The sequence below is a fragment of the Strongylocentrotus purpuratus genome, unplaced genomic scaffold (genome assembly GCF_000002235.5).
Source record: "Strongylocentrotus purpuratus isolate Spur 01 unplaced genomic scaffold, Spur_5.0 spur5_scaffold_6, whole genome shotgun sequence".
NCBI lineage: Eukaryota > Metazoa > Echinodermata > Echinoidea > Camarodonta > Strongylocentrotidae > Strongylocentrotus > Strongylocentrotus purpuratus.
The window spans coordinates 2,122,105-2,147,844 of record NW_022145612.1 but is presented as its reverse complement, the minus strand read 5'-3'; the positions used below and the strand labels follow the sequence as shown (position 1 = coordinate 2,147,844).

At 40.9% G+C, this 25,740-nt stretch overlaps 1 protein-coding gene across 4 annotated transcripts in view; it reads right to left on the bottom strand.

The window, feature by feature from the left end:
• Positions 1-25,740, bottom strand: part of LOC578539 — an 82,942-nt gene that overhangs the window by 41,685 nt on the left and 15,517 nt on the right. For all 4 annotated transcript variants that reach the window (XM_030972144.1, XM_030972145.1, XM_030972147.1 and 1 more), the window contains exons 2-4: positions 20,862-20,966; positions 17,063-17,450; positions 16,272-16,427 (exon numbers count right to left, since the gene is read on the bottom strand). In XM_030972144.1, coding sequence (XP_030828004.1) covers positions 16,272-16,427; positions 17,063-17,450; positions 20,862-20,966 — 649 coding nt within the window. The remainder of the gene's footprint in view (positions 1-16,271; positions 16,428-17,062; positions 17,451-20,861; positions 20,967-25,740) is intronic.

Below are 25,740 nucleotides of genomic sequence, written 5' to 3'. Positions count from 1 at the left end.
CTAAAATTCTACCTTATTTATACCTTTCCAGCAAGCCCCTATATCCTCCAAAGCATGAGAATACATCAGGTTTGCAAAAGAGTTACTTCTGCCTATTACATATTATATACATTTTAGTATGACTTTCCCATAAGGAGCTGTACTAAGCGAGTGCAACTAATCTCTCCTATATAAACAACAGGGCTGAAAATAGTGTAATTAGGCCGGACCTCGTCACAGCCTTCCTTGTCTTAAGATCCCTTCGACTATAATAGTATACTTTAACCCATCCCTTGCTTATACTACAATATTACATGACCTGAGGCTGGGAGCAGGGCTGTGTGGCATGAAAGGGGTTACTAGAAATAGGCACAGGCTTTCATTGTCTGGAATTTGTCAGTGAAGTTAAAAGAGATTATTTAACCCTCTACTCTCCCTCGGGTTTATGCCCATTAGAGATATGAGTAGTAGAGTGGATGTTTGAGGGTAAATGGGTTTAATGGAAATAGAATAATAGTTGTTCTTCTACCCTCGTAAGAGGGCCTACTTAAAGTGCCATTTCGTCACACAGCCCCCTTCCCAGCTCGATACTCCGGGATCGAAGTAGCTACGCCTTAACTAATATAAAACTCTATACATAAAAATCTTACTTCAATAGAGTGCAGCTAAGCGAAAAAGGTGCACAATTATTCTAACATCAAATATACTTAACTCGATTTTGCCTATAACAGGAAAACCTTTCCAAATACTGTACGTGACATAAAAGCTAAAAACGACCATTAAAATTGTACTTCAATTTAATATCCAACTTCGATTCCCTTCCAACATTGACCCCGACCTCGTATATTTGAGGACTACTGAAACTGAAATCCTACGTTACTTCTATCAAAAACTATAAAACACCTAATATTACAACATTCGCAAAATGTTCTTACTACCTTCTAACTCCTACAAACAATTATTAATCTTTAAAAATGTAACTAAAAGTTTACCACAGCTATATAATGCAAAAGTGCATATCTTAAGTAACATAATATTGTTTGTTGTACTAATTCTAAAAGAAAGTGTAGGCTGCAAGGTAAAATGCAGTATGAAGGAATAAGAGTGATAGGAAAGTTCTGGGAAAGGAAGGAAGCATAGACTGCTTATAAGTATAGGGGCTGCAGAGAAATGACGGATTGACAGAAAAGTTGACTTGAAGTAAATAGCGTTTGAAAAGGTACTACTGCTAGTTAGATGCAGTGGAAGGTAGGAGGATAGTACGCTGGGAGCGTGATAGATTTCTCGAAAAGGCCTCGAAGGAGTGGCACGGGTAGAAGTGATAGGAGAATAAGAATAGAATAGAGCTTAACACAAAAAAACGGCGATAATGATTAACCATCTACCTATTAACAATATCTATACTAGTAGGCATAATATACTCACATAAAGGTGCACGTACTCTATCCTAGGACTGCTATGAAATATAAAGGCACACATTATACATAAAATAAAAGTTTAGAAAAGGTCTCTCCTGATTAAAGTTCTTCTCGTTCCGTCATAGCTTTGAATCTTTTTACACCCTCTCCGTTGATGCCTTTGAGGGTATAGTGTCTGTTGAAGGTAAGTCGGCGACGTAGCTGGCCCTTTTTGTTAAATGTTTCCTGCCATGTTTTTTCGATGATTTCCACGCAGTGGTTGTTAATCACCGCGTGGAGTGAGAGGGGTCCAAACAGTGGTAGTTTTCTTGAGTCATAATCGAGTGCTCCAGGCAGCACACTTCCCGTGGATGATTGACGACCCCACTCCTCCTCCTCGTCGCTACTGTCCGAGAGATGCTCCATAAGTTCCGGCAGGCTAGCCAACTTCGCCCCTTTGCCGCTGGAGGAACGGCCACTACTCTCGCTGTCACTCTCCTGTTTTTCTTCGACGCGGACTGTTTGATCGGACTTTATCGGGCCTTCCGCCCGCTTCTGAGCTGCTGGTTTTGCACTTTCTCTGGGATCTGGGGCTAATTCGTCTTGTGTGGGGGTTCCACCCCCCGACCCCGCCGCCTGCCGGCCTGATGAAATTTTCTTCTTGGTCGGACTTTGTTTCGAGCTCCCAGCAGCTTCTTCTCTCCTTCTTTTAGGTGCGGTGTCCTCTTCTCTGGGTGCTCTTTTTGATTTTCCCGCGGTATCAGTGCATACCGCCTCCTTGGTGCGGAGGCCAGGGATTGCCTCTGCTTCATTGACATGCTCCGGGTGATTATCCCTATAATGGCTGCTCAGGTTCCACCTCTTGGAATATGTGTTCGAGCACCTTCTGCAGCTGAACTCCAGGCCAGGACCGTGCCTCTCCCTTTGGTGCCTCTGGAGCGATTTGGTCGATGGATAAGTCCTTGAGCATTTCGGGCACTGTAATGACTCCATATTGTATAGTAATATATTTGGGGAGGTAGGACTGCTCAGTTCGAGGTGCGAGGTAGTAAATGCAGATCACCAGGTCTGTAGAGGTAAACATATAGGGTTTCATATAAGTGTTCGCATTGTCTTTAGGGGTAATCAGTTGGAGACATAGAGCATCATTAAAAGGTCCAGAGCTAATAAATGCTGGGGTATTAGTGGGGACAGTGACCGTGGGTAGGGGTGATTGACAGTCCTTGAAATTGGTGTTGACTCCATTTGGGATGTTGACTCAAGGGCTTTCTCTGGCATGTCTGGGAAAGGGGGTCATTCCTAATTTGCATATAGCTGTTCTGTCCAGCGGGAGTGTCCATATAACTGTTTATGATAAGTCCTTTTGTATTTACAACGCCGTCTCGGCTTCTTGGGCAGGATGGTTTCCTGCCCGAGGCACCTCGTACGTTGGGGAAAGTTGGTCGTTCATCTCGACATATTCTCCATCGGACGTTGACGGTCCAGGGCGCATACTTAATTGTTCGTGAATAGGACTCAGCGGTGGACTAGTTGGGGGTGAGGGGAGTTCTTCAGATATTGTATCACAGGGGAGCCTGGAACGTCTCCTAGCCTGTCTGTCTCCATGTTCATCGGTTAGTTGTGCCAGGAGTACGAGGGCACCCCAAATATCGTCGAGCATCCGTATTAGGTTTCGTCCTAGGTGGAACTGCTGAAGTGCCAGGCCCATTCCGACGACGAAAACTACAGCCAGGATAGATCCAGAGGTCATAAGAAGTGAGCGGGTATCTACCTCATCCGACATCTCGATTGGTTATCTAAAAGGAATAGTTAGCTGAATGGTTATTTCTTTCTTCTTTTTTTTTATAATTCTTTACTATGACTCGGACATCATTAACTTTGGAATACTTTTAATTTCCTATCTTCTAAACATAATCATTCCAGTGATCAGACGGATAAATTGAGCTTTGCCATCCGTACTACCACCTCAACGCTTAAAATCGGGACAGGGGTCGCTACTTAGCCCAAGTCATGTTAACGCATCCTTTCTTTTCCTTAACATTAGTGCTTGTTAAAGGGACAATCTCCCTCCTTTTTAAATTAATTATACGTCTTCCCTTCCTTGTTTGTTAATTTTAGCCCTTCTTCTTACAAGAGTCCCACAAACAATGTCCACCCAAGACTGTGCTGTATCCCCGTTGCCGGGTACGGACTCTCAAGCACTCTAGTCTTGGTTCAGTGGCCATAATCAGCAGGAAATCTGATAGGAATTGATGAACCCGTCTCGTGGGCCTTCTGTTTTCCTTCTCTGCCATTGTCTAGGCCCACGGGGAGTGCTTGGGAGGTCTGATATCCCTTCTTAAGTTGTATCTCGAATTTGACCTCCTGGGTTTCGGCTTCGGTGCGCTCCCTTCTGCCACCAAATTGTCCTCTTTCCTGGTCGCATCAAAGAAGTTAGTGGCCTCGACTTCTTTCCTTTGGACCGTGTCTTCTTGGGTGCTGCTTGTCTCGGGTATAATCTCTGAGCTTTCCTTTGCACCTGCGTTATTTTCCTCTCCTTCCACATCTTCTTCGATGCTGTTGGTCCATGTAGGTAGTTCCGGGCCATCGTATTCCTTCAGCTTATCTGAGTGGACGACCTTCATCTTCCCTTTCGGTTTCTCTTGGATTCGGTAAGTGACGTCTGATAACTTTTGAAGGATCAGGAATGGGCCTTGCCATCGACTCTGTAGCTTTGGTGTGAGGCCTTTCGTGCGGTTGGAATTGTAGTACCACACGAAGCTCCCTTCCTGGAAAGGCCTACCAAATTGATGCTGGTCATAGTGGTGTCTTTGCTTACCAGCACTAGTTTGGAGGGCTGCCCTTGCTGCTTGATGGGTCTCTCTTAGGATCCCTCTGAGCTGCTGGGCATAGGTAGAGGCAGTCCTAAGATCCCCTGGTGTGGGTTCTACGGTAAGATCGATTGGGAGGACTACTTCTCGCCCCAACATCATCATGTTTGGGGTAACTCCAGTTGACTCATGGACCGAGCTGCGATATGCCATCAGTGCATAGGGTATGTACTCATCCCAATCTTTCTGTCGCTTATTGGGCTCTAACTGTTTGGCTAGCATATCTGTCAATGTCCTATTGAAGCGTTCAACCATCCCGTCAGATTTAGGGTTGAAGGGGGTCGTACGCGTCTTATCTATGCCGAGCAGCTCGCACAACTGGGCAAATAGTGATGACTCAAAATTCCTCCCTTGATCGCTGTGTAATTGTCGTGGGACACCAAACCGAGTGAAGAACTCTCCTACTAACTTCTCTGCACAAGTCGCCGCTTCTTGGTTCGGCATGGCGTAAGCCTCCACCCACTTCGTGAAGTAGTCTCCGACTACCAAGATGACCTTGTTTCCTTTGGAGGATTCCGGAAAGGGGCCGAGGACATCCATGGCTACTCTCTCCATGGGGGCTCCAACAATGTACTGTTGTAAGGGCGCTTTCCTCTTTCGTGCCGGTGGTTTCCGGGAAGCACACCGCTGACAGTTCTTACACCAGGCCTTCACATCCATAGACATACCGTACCAGTAGAATCTCTTTCTCACCTTGTCTAAGGTCTTTCTGATACCCAGATGACATGCCGTCTTAGAGTCATGTAAGCTGATCATTACTTGTTCCCGACATTGTTCTGGCAGGACTACTTGCAAAGTAGTCTGTCGTCCATCTTCCGATTCCCACTTGCGATATAAGACTCCATCCCTTGTCTCTAGGCGGTCCCATTCATTCCAGTATGCCTTGGTAGCAGGAGAGTGGGTAGACACCCTTTCCCAATTTGGTTTTGGGTATCGTTCGAGTAGCGCCTCCAGGACCGGGTGTATAGACTCGTCCAGTCCCTGCATTTCCGCCATCTTCTCACTCTTCCACCCTGGTTCTGCCGTAAGAAGTCTGGTATGCCTCGTAGCCTGGTCTGACTGTCGATGTTCCGTTGGGATCTCCTCCTCTTTCTCCTCATCGATTGGGCTTATTTCTTCCCCATCCGTCCGTCCACACTGGCGACAAGGGATTCGAGAGAGGCCATCTGCATTGGCGTGACTCCGTCCGGCGCGGTGCACAATCACAAAGTTGTATTCTCCTAGTACTTGTAGCCATCGTGCAACTTGTCCCTCTGGTTCTTTGAAGCTGAGCAGCCAGCGTAGTGCTCCGTGATCTGTTCGAACTGTGAACTTCCGTCCATAGAGGTACTGCCTGAAGTACTTAATGAAATGCACCACTGCCAGTAGTTCTCTTCTTGTGACGCAGTAGTTTCGCTCGGGCTTGGAGAGTGACCGGCTAGCATATCCAACAACCCTCTCTGTGCCTTCCTGTACCTGTGACAGGACCGCTCCTATGCCCACGTCACTGGCGTCAGTGTCGAGGATGAATTCGTCACCATCAGTTGGGTAAGCCAAGATTGGGGAGGAGGTGAGCTTCTCTTTCAGCATGCTGAATGCGCTTTCACAACTCTCATCCCAGTGATATTGTCGCTTCTTCTCGGTAAGTTTGTGTAGAGGTTTGGCGATGTTAGCGAAGCCCTGAATGTATCGTCTGTAGTAAGACGCCAATCCAAGGAAGCTCCTAACCTCTCGAACCGATTGGGGCGTTGGCCATTCCCTGATTGATTTCACCTTGGCTGGGTCGGTTGCAACTCCTTCTGGTGAAACCACGTGACCCAGGAACGCCACACTCTGCTGAAAGAGATGACACTTCTCCGGCTTGAGCTTCAGCCCTGCATTCTTCAGCTGCTCAAACACTTTTCGTAGCCTTACTAACTCCTCCTCTACCGTTGGGGCGAAGACGATTAGGTCATCCAGGTAAAGCAGCATGATGTCGTAGTGGAGACCGGCAAAGATCGACTCCATCAATCGCTCAAAGGTTGAGGGGGCGTTGCAAAGTCCGAATGGCATTACGTTCCATTGGAATAGGCCCATCCTGGTTGAGAAGGCTGACTTCCCCTTGGCCTCTTCGTCGAGTTCGACCTGCCAGTAGCCGCTGGCCAGATCGAGGGTGCTAAACCATTTAGCGCCTGCTAATGATTGTATTGTGTCATCAATCCGTGGGATAGGGTAGGCGTCCTTTATCGTGACGTCATTGAGCCTCCTATAGTCCACGCAGAACCGGGTTGAGCCATCCTTCTTCTTCACCAGCACCACAGGGGAAGACCATGGGCTGCATGACGGCTCGACGACGCCTCGATCTAGCATCTTCCGAACCTGCTCATCGGCCTCCGCTTGCTGCCATTTCGGTAGTCGCCTAGGCGGTTGTCTGATGGGTGCGGCATCCTTCGTAGGTATATGATGCTTTATCAGCCCAGTCCGTCCCAAATCACTGTCCGACTTGGCAAATGTGTCCTTAAACTCTCTAAGCAAAGCTATCAGTGCTTTTTCCTGTTTACCGTCTAAATGTTCACAGCTTCGTTGAGCCAAGTCCTTTAGATATTCCGGTACCTGTTCGTCGACATAGTCCTCCCTTTTCTGTTCGAGAGAGAGGTTGCGAATCCCCCTCTCTATCCCGCCACAATTCATTTGTATGGGTTTCATCATTCCCACTCTCGTTCCTTTGTAGATTTTGGCTGGCTTGTTGGAGAGATTGAGCATGCGGACAGGAAGGACAGATTTGTTTATGTCGACTATAGTTCTAGCGGTGATCACCCCTTCATCTCTCGTTGCCTCTCTCGGTTCAATGATTCCGGCCCCTGTGAGTCTGGGTTCAGTTTCTTTACGGCCCGGTATTACCGCTTCGTGTCCTACCGGGATGGTAATTGTCTCTGACGCAATGATGTTGCAGAAAGGCTCGGCGTCCACATCTGTACAGCCAATCGTTTCCTCCCCGAGTTGGAGCTGGAGATTTTGCAGATCGAGTTTGCTATTCGTTCCAAGCAGAAAATCCATCCCCAAAATCCCAGTGTTACTCAAGCCGGCTACCATTACTGGATGGCGGAAGTTGGTTTTGCCTATGGTCAGACACATCTCCGCCACTCCCCATACTTTAAGATCGCTGCCATCTGCCTGGCACACTGTCACGGCTACCTCATCAAGTTGGGGTTTTCTATTCCTTGGGATCTGATAGAATGTTTCCGCTGCGATCACTGTGTCGGTAGACCCAGTGTCCACCAGAAACATTGTCTCAATGCCATTTACTTTTCCTGGGATATGTAACCCTTTCATCGGCTCTGTCTTTAAGTTACATGCTCCCATATGTCCAGTGTCCGTTTTCGATTTCCTTGTTTCACATAATCTTTGTCCCGAATGTTCTAGTACGTTTTCCCTTGTTGATGTCCATAGCCCGGTGGCCCTGACCTCCCCCTGGCCAGCTGGGAAGGCCCGTTCCCGTTTCCCGACCTTACCGGGCAGTCCCTCTTCCAGTGTCCTTCTTGACCACAATAGAAGCAAACGGAGGGTGACCCTTGTTGTCGTCCTCGTCCGGGTCCACCAGCTTGGAGACGTTCCCTCCTTTCGGCCGCCAGTTCTCTCATCAGCTTCCCTAACTCCTTGGCCCATTCAGGGGTTGGCAGCGTCCTCTCATAGGTGTTCTCGTTTGCCATAACTTCCTGAATTTTTCTTGTGAATTTGGTTGCGGGCTTCCTGATACCTTGCCGCTGCCTCTCTGCCGTAAGGTATGCTTCTGTCTCGATGGCTGCCCTGATGGCTTCATCTAAGTTCTTTGGGTGAGCGCGAAAGATCCCTGCCCTAATCTCCGGGTCTGAGATTGCGTCAGAAAAATGTCCCCGTGCTAGTCTTTCATGCACATCTCGTTGCAGTTCCGGGTATGCCAAAGAGGTAAGACGCCGTACTGCCTGTCCCAATTCTTGCAAGTTTTCTCCTGATTTCCTTGTCCGGGCCCTCAGCTCTGTCAGAAAAGTTTCCGCCTGTTCCCCTGGCCCAAACCTCTGTTCCAGTTTCCGGCAGAGGGAACCGTAGTTTTGTAGGGCCTGTGGTTCTAAGTCTGCCAAGATTTCCTGAGCCGGGCCTCGTAAACTTGCCGCCAAAAACTGGGCTTTCTGTCTCGAATCCCAGGCATTGATGAGTGCACATGATTCAAAATGTGCCCGGTAGTCTCTCCACGGGTTACTCCCATCGAACCGATCTGGTTGGAACCCCGTTCTCCGCATGGAACCACCCTCGGGTTGTAGCGCCCTCCGTCGTTCACTTCGCCTTAGCGGCCATGGGCCCTGGACCACCGTCGCTCCTGTGTCCGTTCTCGTCGCCCCCTTGTTTTCTGGCGCCTCTTCATCCGGTGATAGCTCCACATCTGTATCTGATGATATCTCCCTTTTGTCATCACCGCCAGGCACCTGTTCGGATTGGACTCTGGCAGGCTGTGTGGCTCCTGGAAAGTCCACCTCACTGCTCCTGTCCTCTTCCCCTGAACTGGGCACTTCCTCTGGTTGCTGCTGCCTTTGAGATGCCATTTCCCCTTCCGTCAAGCACCGCTACTCCTAGTTTGGAGTAATGTTCGTTTCGACCCCGATTTGCCGCCTGCTATAGTTCTTAGCCCTCGGCTCTGCCTTCTGACACTTATTTGCCGCCTGCTATAGTTCTTAGCCCTCGGCTCTGCCTTCTGACACTTGTTTGCCGCCTGCTATAGTTCTTAGCCCTCGGCTCTGCCTTCTGACACTTGTTTGCCGCCTGCTATAGTTCTTAGCCCTCGGCCCTGCCTTCTGACACTGTTTGCCGCCTGCTATATAGTTCTTAGCCCTCGGCCCTGCTTTCTGACACTGATTTGCCGCCTGCTATAGTTCTTAGCCCTCGGCCCTGCTGACACTGCTTTGCCGCCTGCTATAGTTCTTAGCCCTCGGCCCTGCTTTCTGACACTGGTTTGCCGCCTGCTATAGTTCTTAGCTCTCGGCCTCGCTTTCTGCCACCAGTCCAGTCCAGCCCTGCAGCTCAGCTCTGCTCCGTAAACTCAGCTCCGTCAGCTCTGCTACCTGCTTGACCCTGCTCTGTCAGCCCAGCTCTGCTACCTGCTTGACCCTGCTCTGTCAGCTCTCCTCAGCCACTTGCTTGACTCTGCCCTGTCAGCCCAGCAGTATCTAGTTGACTCTGCCCTGTCAGCTCAGCTCTCCAGTATCAAGTTGACTCTGCCCTGTCAGCTCAGCTCTCCAGTATCTAGTCGCGAATAATGATTGTTCGTTAATCTCATCCCACCGCTGCCACCAATGTGGCGGAAAACGGGTTGGGGGTTATGTGTGAGACTGGGTGGTGAAGATGTTGATTTGGGACATGAGAGGGCAGTCTTATTTTGTGGTAAAGTCACTGGGGTTAGTTTTAATACTGTGCCCCATCTCGTTCCCTCGTTCTCATGTCTCTCTTCTCACACACTTCCTCTCTCCTTTTCGTGGTAGCGAGCGGTCCGTAAAGCAACAGTGGGCCGGAGATTATTGAACTATACACGACTTGATATATTACTCTGCAATGAGGGTACTGAGAGCCAGATTTACGGTGCAACTATAGATTGGAGCCTAAAAGCTTCCCTTTTATTTGTGTAATGCATACATCCAACTTTTATATCCATCGCTATATACTAACACATATAATAACATAACATCTTCAATACAACTTATTAATTCATGGGCATCGCAGTGCCCGCTACATTAAGATCCTAAGTTCGAAAAGTGATAAAAGCATACTGAGAGAACTGGAGTAAGCACAGGCACCCCATGTTGTGGACTATATAACCCTTGACCCAAAACAGTATATAACTGTCACTAATCCTTACTAATCCCTTTGATTGAGACTGGGAAATAAACATAGAGGGGAGGGGACGAGGTGAACCAGAAGCTAGGGGGGACTGTTATACGAGCTTTACTCTGTAAACAAGCTATACCCTGCATTAATTAGTTCATAGTACCCCAACTCCCGAATGAAAGCTTAACCCTTGTGTAATTTAGATAAGGTCCCTATAGTCTCTAATTACTCTTTGTCGACTGGGGCGGTTCAACAAACACCACAGAGAAAGGAGTAAGCAGGGGAGAAGGAAGGGGAACTGTTATATGCGAGCTCAACTCTGCAAACAAGTTTCCTCTTAAGCCTCTCTCTGCACACCATCCTCACCCTATGAGTGTAAGCTACACGCCCCGGTTTAGCTTGAGTAACGTTTCCCTAACTATGCCCCTATGTATTCTATGTGGTATATATACAACTGAGCAAACACCGAGGCCAAGGAGGGATGACAGGTATGAGAGACAGGGAACTGATACCGCGAGATTTACTCTGCAGTCAGATACCCCATGGTCGATCTCCCCTGTTCATCACCTGCCGATTGGACCACGGTGTAGCCTCCCTTTATATTCACTAAGTTTATTTGGACCCCGGCTTAACCCTTTTTGGAGATTGGGGGGGGGGGGGCCTGCGTACCCATAACGGGAGAGGGAGGAGACTGGGAGGATGACCGGCGACAGTGGCAACCAACGTCAACATCAACACGGGTACAGTTAGCGAACACCGAGGCCGAACAGTAGGAATGACAGGTTTTCGTTATAGAGACACAACGAGGGAACTGAACTGCGAGATTTACTCTGCAGGCAGGTACCCCGCGGACTCCTCCCTGCACATTGCATACCGAACCAAGGTGTAAAGCTTCACTGTAGGTGTTGACTAGATTGGGCCGCTGCATCCAGATCCGCCGTCTCCCCCCTCATCCCCGAGATGGTATAGCTTGTACCTAGTTAAGTTGGGATGCCTGGCTTCTCAGTCTCTGCGATTATTTTAGATATGGCTCGGTTCTCCTCCTTTCTGCTTCTGAGTGTCTAACTAACTTCTTAGCTAAAATTCTACCTTATTTATACCTTTCCAGCAAGCCCCTATATCCTCCAAAGCATGAGAATACATCAGGTTTGCAAAAGAGTTACTTCTGCCTATTACATATTATATACATTTTAGTATGACTTTCCCATAAGGAGCTGTACTAAGCGAGTGCAACTAATCTCTCCTATATAAACAACAGGGCTGAAAATAGTGTAATTAGGCCGGACCTCGTCACAGCCTTCCTTGTCTTAAGATCCCTTCGACTATAATAGTATACTTTAACCCATCCCTTGCTTATACTACAATATTACATGACCTGAGGCTGGGAGCAGGGCTGTGTGGCATGAAAGGGGTTACTAGAAATAGGCACAGGCTTTCATTGTCTGGAATTTGTCAGTGAAGTTAAAAGAGATTATTTAACCCTCTACTCTCCCTCGGGTTTATGCCCATTAGAGATATGAGTAGTAGAGTGGATGTTTGAGGGTAAATGGGTTTAATGGAAATAGAATAATAGTTGTTCTTCTACCCTCGTAAGAGGGCCTACTTAAAGTGCCATTTCGTCACAGTATGTTATTCATAATGGGCAATTAAATGAAATGTAGAGAATTTCAATTTTTGTTTTTCTTTCTTTCAAATCTGCATTAAACCTCAAAAGGAAAGCACTCCCATCTATTTAGCTTCCTCTGCTACATGTACAGTATGATAGGCTTGCTTCAATAACTGAGCACTGCTGCGCAACAGAATGAGCTAGTTCATTGTCCATGAATGCATGGTGTCAATTAGAACAGGTGTCTCAATGGGCGTGACAATAAAAAGGCTGTGCTTTTGAAATGACGCCACTTGCTTTATTTAGACCATTTACATGTATGTACACTCTGCTTGCAAATCTTTTTTTATATAATTATATTTTTCTCAACGACTTCATCCAGCAGCCCTCACCTTTTATCAGCTGTTGCATATTATGCCATGTGTCACATACCTGGAAATTAGATTCCCTTATCTTGGTTTTCATAGCAATTCCTGTTACCCCGGTATACTGACAGTTTTCAGGATCATCAAATGATTCATTTCTAATCATATCGGATAATGATTTCAATATGTATAATCTCCAAGGTTTATGGACAGTGGTTTTTCTGTTTCTGTGGCAAAAGTTTTTCTTACTCATTACTTCCTGAATTTCAGCTCAAAATGTATAATGCACATAACATGTTGGCCTATATAAAGGCATCACACAAAAGAAACACTATGCAGAATAAGATAACATTGACAATATATCCTTGTCCCACATTTTAAAAAAAGCCATCATTGTATGAAAGGAAAAAAAAAAAAAAAAGGGAGTTTCCTCTTCAGTCATTTTGTATATTTGTTATGCTATTATCAGAAAACAGTGATTCATAAAACTAGATGAGTTGGTGTGTTTTCAGTGACAACAGCCTGTCTGGCATGCCCTTTGTTTACCTTGTGCAGGGGTTGAAAAGTAAATAGAGTCCAACAAACAATAGTCTAAACATTAACATAATGAGATGTTGACTCATTACATGTATTTCCTTTTTATTCCATGCTCATTTTTAGAATGACCTTCATCGTGACTTGGCTTTGTTACACTATCAGTCCTTGGGTAGCTGAGTCCTTGGAAGAATAACATATTTTACTTTAATAAAATGCAGTTTCGATTTGAGATGACAATAAAATTACAATTTTATTATCCAAACACAGGTACTCAGCTGAACTTACATTTACCTATTATTATTTTCTATTAAAAACGGAAAATCAAGGATGTGAAGTGGAGACTTGTGATGTCTTCAAAAAATGTTTGCCAACTAAATTTCAATGGTCGATTTAAAGAGTAAGTTGAGAGTGTTTAAACTGATAACATGATGTAATACATGCAACAAAATAATAGAATATAGGTTAATGAGAGAGGAAGAGGTGAACAGATTGGTCAGGGGCAGGGGGGGGGGTGGTAAGAGCAAGAAGTACATGTACATGTGTACGGTAAAGAGGGGCAAATTACAGGGAGAGAGAAAAAAAAATAGAAACAGTGCATTGGCTGTTCCTTTCAACATTATCCACTAAGGATACACTCAAAGTTAGCAGCAACTATTAAAACTGTTTAATTACTTATTGTAAGAAAATTCATTACTCTTTGCACACACATGTTTATATCTGACATCTGTTTCTATTTTTGTCAGGCAAAAACAAGAGCTACATGTTTTTTTATAATCTTACATAACAGACTATCATTAGATCTTTGGTTAGAAGCAAATACTTCATATTTCTCCTAAACAATGAAAAAGATTGGACTTATCACTTTGACCATCTACAATCTGCAAAATATATCTACAGTGTACATAATATACACTGCACAGCATCATACATCATTCATTAAATTATGTTATCATTCTTCTTGATGAATTAAAAGAGTAAAAACAACATCTACAGTGTATTCATCAGTAAAATCTGGTACACTGTACATATGACATGATTCATATTTTATCAACAGATTGATAATTATTTTCTTTTGTTCATTTGGCCAGAGCTCAATTTCTGATTCAGCAACAGCAGATTTACGATCCCTGAAATTAATGATTTTTCCTCAATTTTGTATCACAATATATATCACACATTTCTGGGAAGCAATCAATACTGTTCCAAATTGCAGCAGCAGTGACAAAAACAAAACTTTGAGAAACAGTAAACTAAAGTTTTGTTCTAAAATAATGATTATCTCTTTCTGTCATGAATATACATGGTGCATAGAAACACCTAGAGAAATAAAATATTTTTAATCATATCACTTTAGATGTATAGTATGATTTCTATTTCTAACCAAAATAATGTTGTCATACAAATAAATTTGAGACATAATGGCTAAAGCTGTAATCCTTTACATGTATATTTGGTAGGCAGCATTGACATCATATTCAATAACTCCATTATTTTACAAAATACTTATTTCATTCCTGAGATGGAAAGTCCAATATACTCTCATTACTGTACCCCTTATTAATTATAATGTTCACAAACAAGATATGATTTCAGTGTGTGGGATCAGGAGACAGACGTTTGTTTTTTTCTTTCTCAGCCTCAGGCCTCATCGATCTTCTAATTACAAATGAATGTCCTTGGCCTCCATCCTTCTAGTCTCCTTTCCATGAAAAGCACATGCTAGTGGCGTAGACAAGGGAAAACTGTACACTCATAATAACTACCAGATGATGTTTGATTATTGATAAGTGAGGATTATCAACAGAAAAGGCCTACAAGTACTTTATTTTTTATTATTTACCGGTAACTAGAAGTTTAGAACCACTCTCGTTTTTTATTTTTCATTTTTTCAAATCTCAATGCGGCTAGTAGTTCAACTGTAAGCCATCGGTACACCAAACATGAATTACTGTCAGGAAGCAACACACATATCGACCCCCTACTAATGCTATACACAATGTAGTATGATATTTACTGTCTAATGATGCATGAAGCATACAGTAGACTACCACTGGTCTTTAACTTAGTAAGCATCAAATGCCAAGTACGCAGATTAACATTAGCATCTGATCATATTCCATCAATTAGACGACTGTTTGAAGTGGTAATGACGGCTACAAGGTTACATGCAAACCTTCATGTACAAATACAATGATGCATTAGACCCGCTTTTACACATTGTACCTGTTAACGATGATTATAGAAACCATTTTGGCAGAGAGCTCTTATTGTTGTTCTTCTCTCTGGCCATTTAGTGAAATATGCCACAATTTCTTTTTAATACCTTTATCAGATATCATTTAAAACAGAGGTCTGTTGCTTGCTAAACATGTGCATAATTCATCATTCCAATGTATGTGTAGTCTGTAGGCCTATACATTTTGTATATATGTTGAAATATAGTTGTATAATTCATAATCTGAATATTAATATGTAGTGTTTATGTACAGAAGTATGAATGGAAAAAGGGTCAGGATTACTCAAAATAGACACTGACAATCTGAACATTTATCGGGTTGCAATGTCATCACTATAACAACAGCAGGCTCTCACAAGCATGAAGTGCATTTCTATTCTTAGTACAACATTGGCATTGTGTACTCAGGGTTGATTTCCATTGTAACCACTTGCATTAATTGAAATACGGAGGCTGTATGATCATACACAGACAGACATACATAAAAAGAGCTTGCCGGCCTTCTGGTGTATCATGACAGCCTGCCTCTTGGTTCTATTTATTGCTATAAACCACACGATGTGGTCACTTAGTCATTCAAACAGGATCTCAAAAACGTCAAGACTCTATGTCCGTGGAAAGGTCAGGGTATACTTCACACTTTCACAATTTTTCATATGAAACTAAAACTGCATACCAATGTATAAAGTATAGTACCTCAAGCACTCAAGGAAACATTACCGTACGATATGGACAGAAAATTAGTAACCTCCTAATGCAAAATGTATGTATCCACGTATGCATATTTGGATAAGAAATAAAGATGCCTTGAAATGCATTTCCTATTAAAGCCCCATTATCACTTCAGAAAAGAGCCCAACGCATTAGAATCCCACCCCTCCCCCCAACAGTTAGCCAATTAAATTTTTAATTAATTACAACTGAAAACGTAATTCATCTAGCTGATAATAAGTGCTGGATGCTAATAATGGCTATAAATTGAGACAGGAAATAATGATTTGTGTCCTACAGAAGTGTTGTTATGACTTGAAACCATTGTTAATGGTAGTCATAAAAACTTGACATTAATTTGTATACAAATCATGCAACTAATTTAAATGCATATAAGGTCATTGCATCAGGTCATTTAATTAATATTTCAATGTTCTTCATACTGCTTTAATGTCTATCCTGTTCATAATGATGACTGATAATCATAACATAATAGAAAGTCACTCAATCACAGGTTAGTGGTGACAGTGGTGACTCATTAAGAGATGGAACTGACAGTTCTTGTAACTTATTAATCTACATGTATGGAAAGTAATAATTTTATTTTTCTTATCAAGCCAAGATGACAGATGAATTCTAAAGTCCACAAGATCAGCATATCACATATTTAATCCATTGGATCCCACTGAATACGCCAATATGAATTTAGCATAAAACTGACTTGAGAATTGGTGTTTAAAAAGTTGAATTAATTTTTACCTGATATATTGAACTTGGCTGCTTGTACTTCATTAAAGAGCTCCTGTAGGTTGATCCTTGGGCTAAGGTTTCCCAGTCTTGTGACAACATCTTCATCTGTAGGTGTGGTCCTTCCTGCTGCTTCAGACAGGTTTAGGGTGTCCAGCAATATGGTTCCTGGTACCCAATATCAAAGAAAATATACAATAAATTTGGCCAAAATTGCTTTGATACTTGTATAGATTAACATAATTCATCTTTTATCTACGCTTTAAATATGTTCAGATAGAAATATTAAGTTCATCCATACTGATTTGATTTGACTGACTACTGACTATAATGTAGTTGTCATCCCGACAATGATTACTTCCTGTTTCCTTCCTGTTTAATGCCTCATATACTTCCAAACTCTCAACCATCATTCATGTAAAACTATTTCAGTCATCTGCTGAACCCCAAAGTAACCACAATTTGGTTACAGAAACAGCAAAATACCCCACTGATCTGATTACTCTTTACATGCCACGAAAATAATCCCTCTTTGCCACATTATATATATATATATCATAGGATAGATATAACAAATGTTTCAATATTATATAACTATTTCCAGTGCAAGATTAATCTATAGTAAAGCAATGTTAAAGGAGTTGTCATGGAATTTAATCAAGACCTGAAGTGGGTAATTTTACAAAGCTATTCTGTTGTGCACAATTGCACATGTAGCAAACAAATAACCATGCAGAGCCAGAGAGGCGCAGAAAGCAAGCAAAGTGTGAAACTGAAAAAAGATATAAGCAATGGCAGCTCACCGAGTAGCAATTTGACTAGTTGGTGATCCAAAATTTCCAGATGTTTATCCAAGATCTGTCTGGCTACCAATGTACAACATGACCCGACCATCTCCCTGGTGATGCTGATTACTCTATCCTCATCGTCATGGCGACTGTTTACACGATGATCAATCACCTCCACAACATACTGGTCTAACCAGGTGTCACTATCTGCAGGTACATTGTGATCGACGAGAGTTAATGTTAAGTTTAGGATGGATTTGAGATCGATGTCATCCTTGCAGACCAGGTCTGTGAGTTGGATGTTACATCGTGGTAGGAGGTGAGTGGTTTCTGTTCTCAATGGTACCTCATCTTGGGGGATGTTGAGCACAGGTATGATGGCTTCTACATCAGAGTCAGAATCCTGCAAAAGGTTCAACAGAGCAAGAAAGATATCCCCTTATTGAACAAAACATCAACCATTTAAATGATGGCATGTTTATAATACTCCCTTGTAAATGTTTATCAGGTCATATAGGAGATCAAGCAAGTCATTCATATCTTGCAATGACTTGAAACATCATATATAGAACTGTACACAAAGATTTACTTGAAGTCATTACAATTATTTTTATTCAAAACTTTATCAAAAGAAACTTCACCCCAAAGAACAAGTGTAGGTTATCTAAAAAATGAGATGTATAATATTCCTTACAAAAGCATGACATGGGCGCAGCCATTTTTGTGAAAATGTGACGTACCAGGTGAAGTTGTACAAGTATCACGCACCAAAATTTAGATGGAAATGTTTAATTCAATAACAAAACGTTACTTTTCAATGAGAGAAAATCAAAGCATAGAGAAAGTCAAAATTATATTTGGTAAAAAAATATATAACAAGGAAACAATTGTAACTCATTTCTTTAAAAATACTTAAATATAGCATTTGACAAATCTATTTAGTTTAATGCGAAACCTTCATCCTAGAAGAGCACCAACTTATTTGTTGCGTTTTGGCTATTATAGTACAAAGGAGAATGGCAGGTGAATGAATGTAATCACCACACACATCTAGGAAGCAATCATCCATGAATTTAAATACATTCACTTGATAAACGACTTCGCTTATGCTATGGTCTCATTACCCAAAAGTAGCCTGCTCGGCGGCCGAGCGGCAAGTTTTTAACCAATTCTGCCCGGAGGCTGCCCGGCCACCGAGCGGCGGCCGCCCAGGCACTGCTCGTTTTTAGGGCATCGCTCGGTCGCCGCTGAAGTTTTAGCGCGGAGTTAAAATTTGGGCGGCACCTGCTCACTTTTCACTCCCCGCCCAAAATACGCTCGGTGCCTGGGCGGTCGCCGCCCGGGCACCGACCTAATCGCTGGGCGATGCCTAAATTCCAACAGCGACCGAGCAGGCTACTGATCGGTCGGTCGCTGCTCTGGTTTGTGACCATAGCTTAAGTAGTCAAGTTATCAAGAAAATGGCAATACCCATATCATGCTAAGAAACTGTACATTATTCTTGCCTTTTGCCTTTCTCATACATGTACACTTTGGTAGGGAATCTTGTAGATTAATGGGCAAAAATACAATAACAATCTCAGAATAACTTGAGTTGTTTCTTGGGGTGAGGTTTCCTTTAACTCTATGGCTTATTAAAAAACAAATATTAGACATTTAGTAATCTATCATGTCATGACATTTAATTGACCTGTATGTGTATATATTATGGCACTTAAACATTTCATGGCTTCTAACCTACAAGTTTGTGTGTAAACGATGTAAATTTGAACAACAAAACAACATCAACAAACCATTTGTTCAGAGCTAGAAGGGCATCAATGCTGTTTTGAACCACCTTCCTGCTCCAAAGTAAGTAAATATTCATGTTGGTTTGATATTGTGTATTATGTGTATCATACAAAGCAAAACAAAGAAAATATACTCATTTAGGTCACGGTAGTGTCTCCTATATAATCTTCCTTGTCATTAATATGCAGAGGATATGGATGAGGTTCTTAACGCGCAGACAGGAAATGAGGGGTATTAAGGAGCAGATTTTATTTGGCATTGTCTCAACTATTATTACACTGGCTATTCATAGAAAAACAGTCCCGTGTTTCTACGAACTGTACTTGTTCGGAAGGAAGCGTGTATCACAAAGTTTGCCAAGCATTTTTGTACTACTTGCATTCACAATCAAACATTTGTATAGAGAAAAGAACTTTTCAAGATTGGGGAACTAACTCTATTTGATTTATTGTTACTGTTGTTGTTGCTGTTGTTTGGTTGTTTGTTCAATTTTGTTTCTACCCCTTTAAATTGTCCAAACACTCTCAGAGAGGCCTGAAGTTCCTGAACTGTAAGCTGAACAGGAGAATGACAGTGACACCATGAATAACCTTTAAAGGTACTTTCAAGTGAAAAGTCAAACTCAATTCCAAAGGGCATACAGCCATCTTGTCCATGTTGGAAAGTCTCATGCAATATGTTTATTGTTTGGTGCGATGTTCAAAGATACATAATTACCTCATGCATTTGTTGTTTGTTTAATAGCCTCTTGCAGCATTCTACAAAATGACTATAAAATCAAATACTTAATTTTTTTGTAATATTGACTTGTTTCTTTTATTTTGTTGTAGATATTGTTGTTGATGGTGTTATTCTTTTAAAAAATTGTTTGAGTTTTTTCAACAAGACTTTGTAAAGATTTTGCGTCACAGCCAAAGATTAGTTAAAAAGTACCTTGAAGATTTCCCTTTCGAGAGCCTGACCCGTTGAACAGTGAGAGTGAAGTGAGTCATTGTAGAATGAACAATGGCTGTCACTCAAAATCTGTATTTACTTTGAGAGCTCCTCATACTGTCTCTATGGCAACCTTACCCTGATCCAAATAAATAGTTTGCTACTAAAAACAGTTTGCAAGTTCTCTCGTGGCTCATCATTAAAAATAGAGCTCATGTTTCAATGCCTTCTACTTAACTGTATTAAAGTCCCATAAACTTATTTGCATGAATCCTCTGTATCACTTCTGGCTTCAGGGATATCTTTTTTTCAGAGATATTTTTGCTCCTCTGAAAATATCTAAGTCTCTGTAATGAAATTCACAAAACAAATACCGGTACTTCTTTCTCTTATTTTTCCACCACCTCCAGTCAAATACCGGTACTTCTTTCTCTTATTTTTCCACCACCTCCAGTCAAAACTCTTCTTCGGAGTATTTAGGAGGAAAAGAATCCAAGATCCAAGAATCAAATATAAACATATTTCTCTTTGGAGGCTTTACTATAAAAAATGCCAAGTAATTTTGTGTGTTAAGCATGTTCTGAGTTATGCAGAAAATTCACATACTGTTACGTGTACATGTAGCTGTAGTGTACATATCACCAGCCGAGAGCCAAAAGAGCTTTCACTCCTACACGTCAGACGATACAAGACACTCTTCTGGCACTTAACAGACAATATGTTGTTTGGTGACAATAGTTCCAGTCAAACTATCAAGACTTGTCTCCTTCCCTCCTTCCTTTAGAAGTTAATAGACCATTCTTAAGCAACACTGCATAACAAACAGTCTTGCCATCTGAACAGCAAATAAAAGAAACATTTGAAGCAATAAGCAATGCCATGGGACATGGATGCAAGGTAGTGGCATTGAAACGTGTGTTAAAAATCAACACATATTCTCAATAGGATGAGCACAAACCTTGATAGACATCATGTCCTATTGAATGCTCGTTATAAAATCATTGAAATGCTTGTTCATTTTGTAACAAGCATTTCAAAAAGATGTCCTAAGTCTAACTTAAACTCAATGTTACATCAGAGGATAGCTTACCTGTGACAGATGGTATGCATGAGTTATTGCCGAGACAGTGGAGTCCAAATCACAGGCTTCATTTCCAATGACAACATGGACCTTGCTGAATGATGATAGATTTTGCTGTAAGGATAGGATGCAAACAAGGACGGGAGTAAGAAAAACAAAGAGATTGATGAACATCAAAGCATGTTTCAAATTGTAGGTTGAATGCAAGTTACAAAAACAGTTTCTTAATTTTTTAATTATCATTATCTGTATCTTGATTGCAAGGCTGGACCAAGGTGTCAGCTCTGATTCTTATATCAATTCCTCAGTGGTTTCAGTTGGCAAAGTTAAATTCAATGTTTAACAATTCACTCCTAGATCCAAATCAAATGATTGGTCAAAGGCATTAGAGGGTGAGGCATTCACTGAGATCATCACACGTTTTTTCATGGAAAAGTGTGCAATAGTTTCCAGTTCTATCCTATAAAATCTAGCCACGCGATGCGCTTACACCACTGTGCATTTACGCATGTTGAGGACTGAGTACTTGCGCTTGTATTCAGTATGCAGGCTTAATTAAACCCGGCCCCCCCCCACACAGTGTTATTTAAGTTACGCAAGCATGTTCCCTCCTTTTGAAAACACCCCCCTAAGTCCGGTGTGTAAAGTCAATACGGGTTAGATTTTTGTGCACTACGAGCCGGACTTTGGTGCGTGAAATATACCCCTTTACTGGACGTTTTGGGAACACGCATGGTATCCCTCCGTTCACGGAGTGAGGGGGCCAGGAAATTAAACCTACTAATTTGGGATTTATTTGACATAGATAAAGGCATGAAGCAATCTAGAATGAACACTTTTTTACATCAAATAACAAGGATCTAGGAGTTTCGTTGTATACAATATATGATGCGTGTCTTTTTTGTTCATTATATACAATCTATCTGCTCTTGTTGAGGCTGTATATGCATGTATAATAGATGCACACAGCCTCAACTCTAGAGTGGATGGTTGGTATAATGAACTCATTAGCATGCATCATTTGTACATAACATTAGCATGCATCATTTGTACATAACATTAGCATGCATCATTTGTACATAGCTCACATTAAAACAACTGCTCTGAAACAGAGCAAACAATATTGTATTTCTTTAAAAGACATGAAAGAAAATAGTTTAAAGATCACTGAAATTGTGAATATATTTGTTTTTGATATATATACTGTATATAAAAGAGTCATATGAAGCAATTAATCGGTGCATAATCTTTCTTATCTCTCACATTTCCGTTTAAAAAAAAAATACATTGTCCTCTCTCTATCTAATGATACAGTGTAGTAGTGAAAGTTCTCTGTGTACTATACTCTGATAATAAGAACTATTGTATCAAGAAATCAGTGAGCCGGAATTGACACTATTCCTGAATAGAGGTCTTTACACTATATGTTATGTAATGATATTATCTGTGGCACAGTTTTCCTTACCACTTAACGGTCAATGGGCTGATCACCAAATGTGAAAGATATAACTGAAGGTAGGGCTTCACCAAGGAGATCTATACCTTGGATTCACCAATGATATTCTTTTTACTTAGATCAACTTCTAGCTTCCTTAATTGGTTTGGCTTCATCATACAAAAAAAAAATGTTCAACACCACCTTAAATGCCCTATCTCATTCAAAATTATCAACACAAAGTAATTACAATATTTCTATTTTTATTTCTAGTTCTTCTTTGGGTTCAAATTCATGTTTTTTCAAAGCAATTTATAGTTTAATATCATCAATTAATACCTCTTGATATTGATACAAAATAAACTGAAATACTTTCAAATATTATGAAATAACTATCCAGTAATATCAATTATAATAGTACAGTAAACATAAATGCTGCAATAATTGCATGTTTGCATGCCAAACAAAATTTCTACAGTGTGATGTTTCCTTGGGTATGAAAAAAGGCTAGGTGTCCCCCGCTAAAAACTAATAAAGCCATGGGTATCTAATAAGGAAATGAAATTTATAGGCAAAATGAAAGGGATCCTCATTCAAATTAACTTAGCTGTCTGTCAGGCTCCTCTTTAATATCGCTTGAAGGCATCCTATCAATAGAAACTGACGAGTCAATTATATCTTCTCTTCCTCCTCCTCCTAATAAACGATGGATTCTTTAATATCCACTAACCTTCCATTCAATACCACTTGGATTATGGATTTCAAACTACTTAAATCATGAAACTATAGGCAGAGCTAATGAAGTCAGTTAGTATTAGGTACACTTGGTGATATTTAAAAGCAAGCCTTCCCCTTGAGTTTTTGAAATTATCAAATAATTTACTAATTGCTTTTCCTTTTGTAATGTCATCATTTGTGTACTTGATGAAGTTGTAATAATTAATTTACAGTTGCTTCTCATTTTTTACTTGTGTATTTACTACTTGCAAGTACTTGATGAATTTTCAATAATTAATGTGTTAAACTTATCACGCTACTTTTTGTAAGTACTTGAAAATAATAAAAAATTGTGGATTCTAATTCAAGGAATTGAATTAAATTGAAATTATTAAGTATGTAAACCTTGCAATTCTTAATGTTTTCATATGTCTTCCTATTCTCTACCTTTTCCATTTTAACAGAGTTACTTAGAATCAATAATTTGAAAATTTAAAAAAATGAGAAAGATATACAACATGACAGCAGCCCTGGAGTATACTTGTATCCAATAACTCCTTGCTTGTATTAAGTTCAAGTTTAAGGAAACGGGCCAAAGAATGAAGATGAGTTTCTTTCTGACATACTTCTGGTACAGCTATCTGTCATTGAGAGTATCCAAGTCTTGCCTAATTTCCTTTCCATTGGATTAAAATTCCTGTCTTCCCATACAACTGCTCTAGCCTAACCTAAGCTGATCTCTTTTGCAGGTCTTCTTGCTTGTATTGTAGAATGTGTGAAAGTGGCATTCTTAGTCATTTGAAGTCCTGTCAATCCAAGATGACTGATTCCTGTTCAAACCAAGTTCAAATGACCTCAGCTAGACTTAAACCAAAGCTTCCTACAGCAATTTCTCAGTGTATAAATGCGTTGAAGGGAAATCCTTCAACATTGATGTTTAATTTGTTTGTTCCAAAGGAAAGGGGCCAACACCAAATCATATTTTGTGTGTGTTCTTTTCTATTCAGAGATAAGGAGGGGGGTAATTAGACCTTTAAGAAAAAACATTAATCAAACTTAATTTGCTCTGTTATTGTCTTTGTGAGAAACGATAACAATAAAGTTCAAGAATAGTATGAGTCTCAATTGCAAGTACTTTTTTGTCTCTAAGCTCAGTTATATCATTCAACAACAACCCTCATATTCATGTTCAATGCCAACCATACAACACTTACATACTTCCAGTTGTGATATGTAATATACATGTATCAAATGCAATAATAATCAACTCCTTTGACTGTGGATGTCAACAGGATGACAAGGAAAATTATTAGGTCATAACTGTCATATTCAATACGTACATGTATTGTAACTAATGCCATTCAATTCATGTGTACATGTATCAGCATGTAAAATGTTTATGTACACGTATATCTACAAATTTAAATGTTCTCTAGGGTGTAAAAGATTTGTTATGAATAATTTGAAAAGAAATCATTGTGAAAAAAAAGAAAAAGAAAGTGAAATAGAATAATCCAATCTAAGGAAGAGTCCTCAGAAGGTTAGGTTAAGACTACTATTTGAGGCATGATGAAGAAACCTTGCAGGCAGACATATTGCCTCTTCCCAGATATTGATAGTGACGTCTTAGTGATGATTCAGATCTGTTTTCGCCTTCAGTTTGTATGTGACTCTGAGTAACCATGACACTGACTTTTGGGTGGGAAAACAAATATCTTCTTCTCTTTAAAGGTGCCATTTATATGTTTCACGTGAAAATGAATGGAAATTGAATTAACTTTATCAAGTACAGTGCAAGATTTTAAGCAGTAAGCAAGGCTATGAACAAAAATATCATGACTCTTTTTCCACTTCTTTTTTTTTTTTTCCTGTTCTTTTTCGTTTTTCTGTTGCTTTGAGTTCTTAAAGGTACTATGTCCCATTTGCAGGCCAAAGAAATGAAAAGGTTAAATTCCAATGGCATTTGAAAGACAATACTAATTTAGAACTTCCCTGAAAAAAAGGGGGGTGGCTTGAAAATGTCTTTAAGTGGGAAAATAATGATTACTAGTTGTCAAATCAACTTAGGAGCTATAGAGCCAGTAAGCACTAGTCTGATATTTCAGACCATTCTACTGAATGGTCGTACGTTTTATGCTGTGCAAAGATTCAATCAATTTAATTTTGGCCATTACAAGAAGTGGGTTATTGATGTAGACAAATGCTCATGTACCCTTTACAGCTCATTTTATGTATGTTATTACCAAAGATGAAAAAAGCCAGTCAGTCACTCAATAGTGTCTGACAGTGAAGTCTAGCAAGTAAACGGGTTTCCTTGCATAATTTGAATATTAGGACACTGCTAACATTTAAATTTGACATATTCATAATTCCTGCAAAGTTCTACAGAATTTGATGTTGGCTGCAAAAGGGACATAGTATCTTTCAAGGATTAAGCAAATTTCTGTTGAGAAAAATGACCATAATTATCAACACAGTTATTCTTTTTAGAATTGCACTGTGATTTGTCTTGGTTATCTTGATGTCAGTAAAACTTAAGTGAAATAAGTCAAATAGAAGAACTACCTTTGATATTAAAGACAGTTAATATATTTTTGTTTGCTGAGCATGTACTTTCTGCAGCCTACAGGTCGTCATTCACTTTGTTTTTCTCATGGTGGGATCGCATGCATCTGTATCTGTGGCATCTACTGCACTCTGATGTTAACTTGTCTCTATAGATTCATAATGGTATAG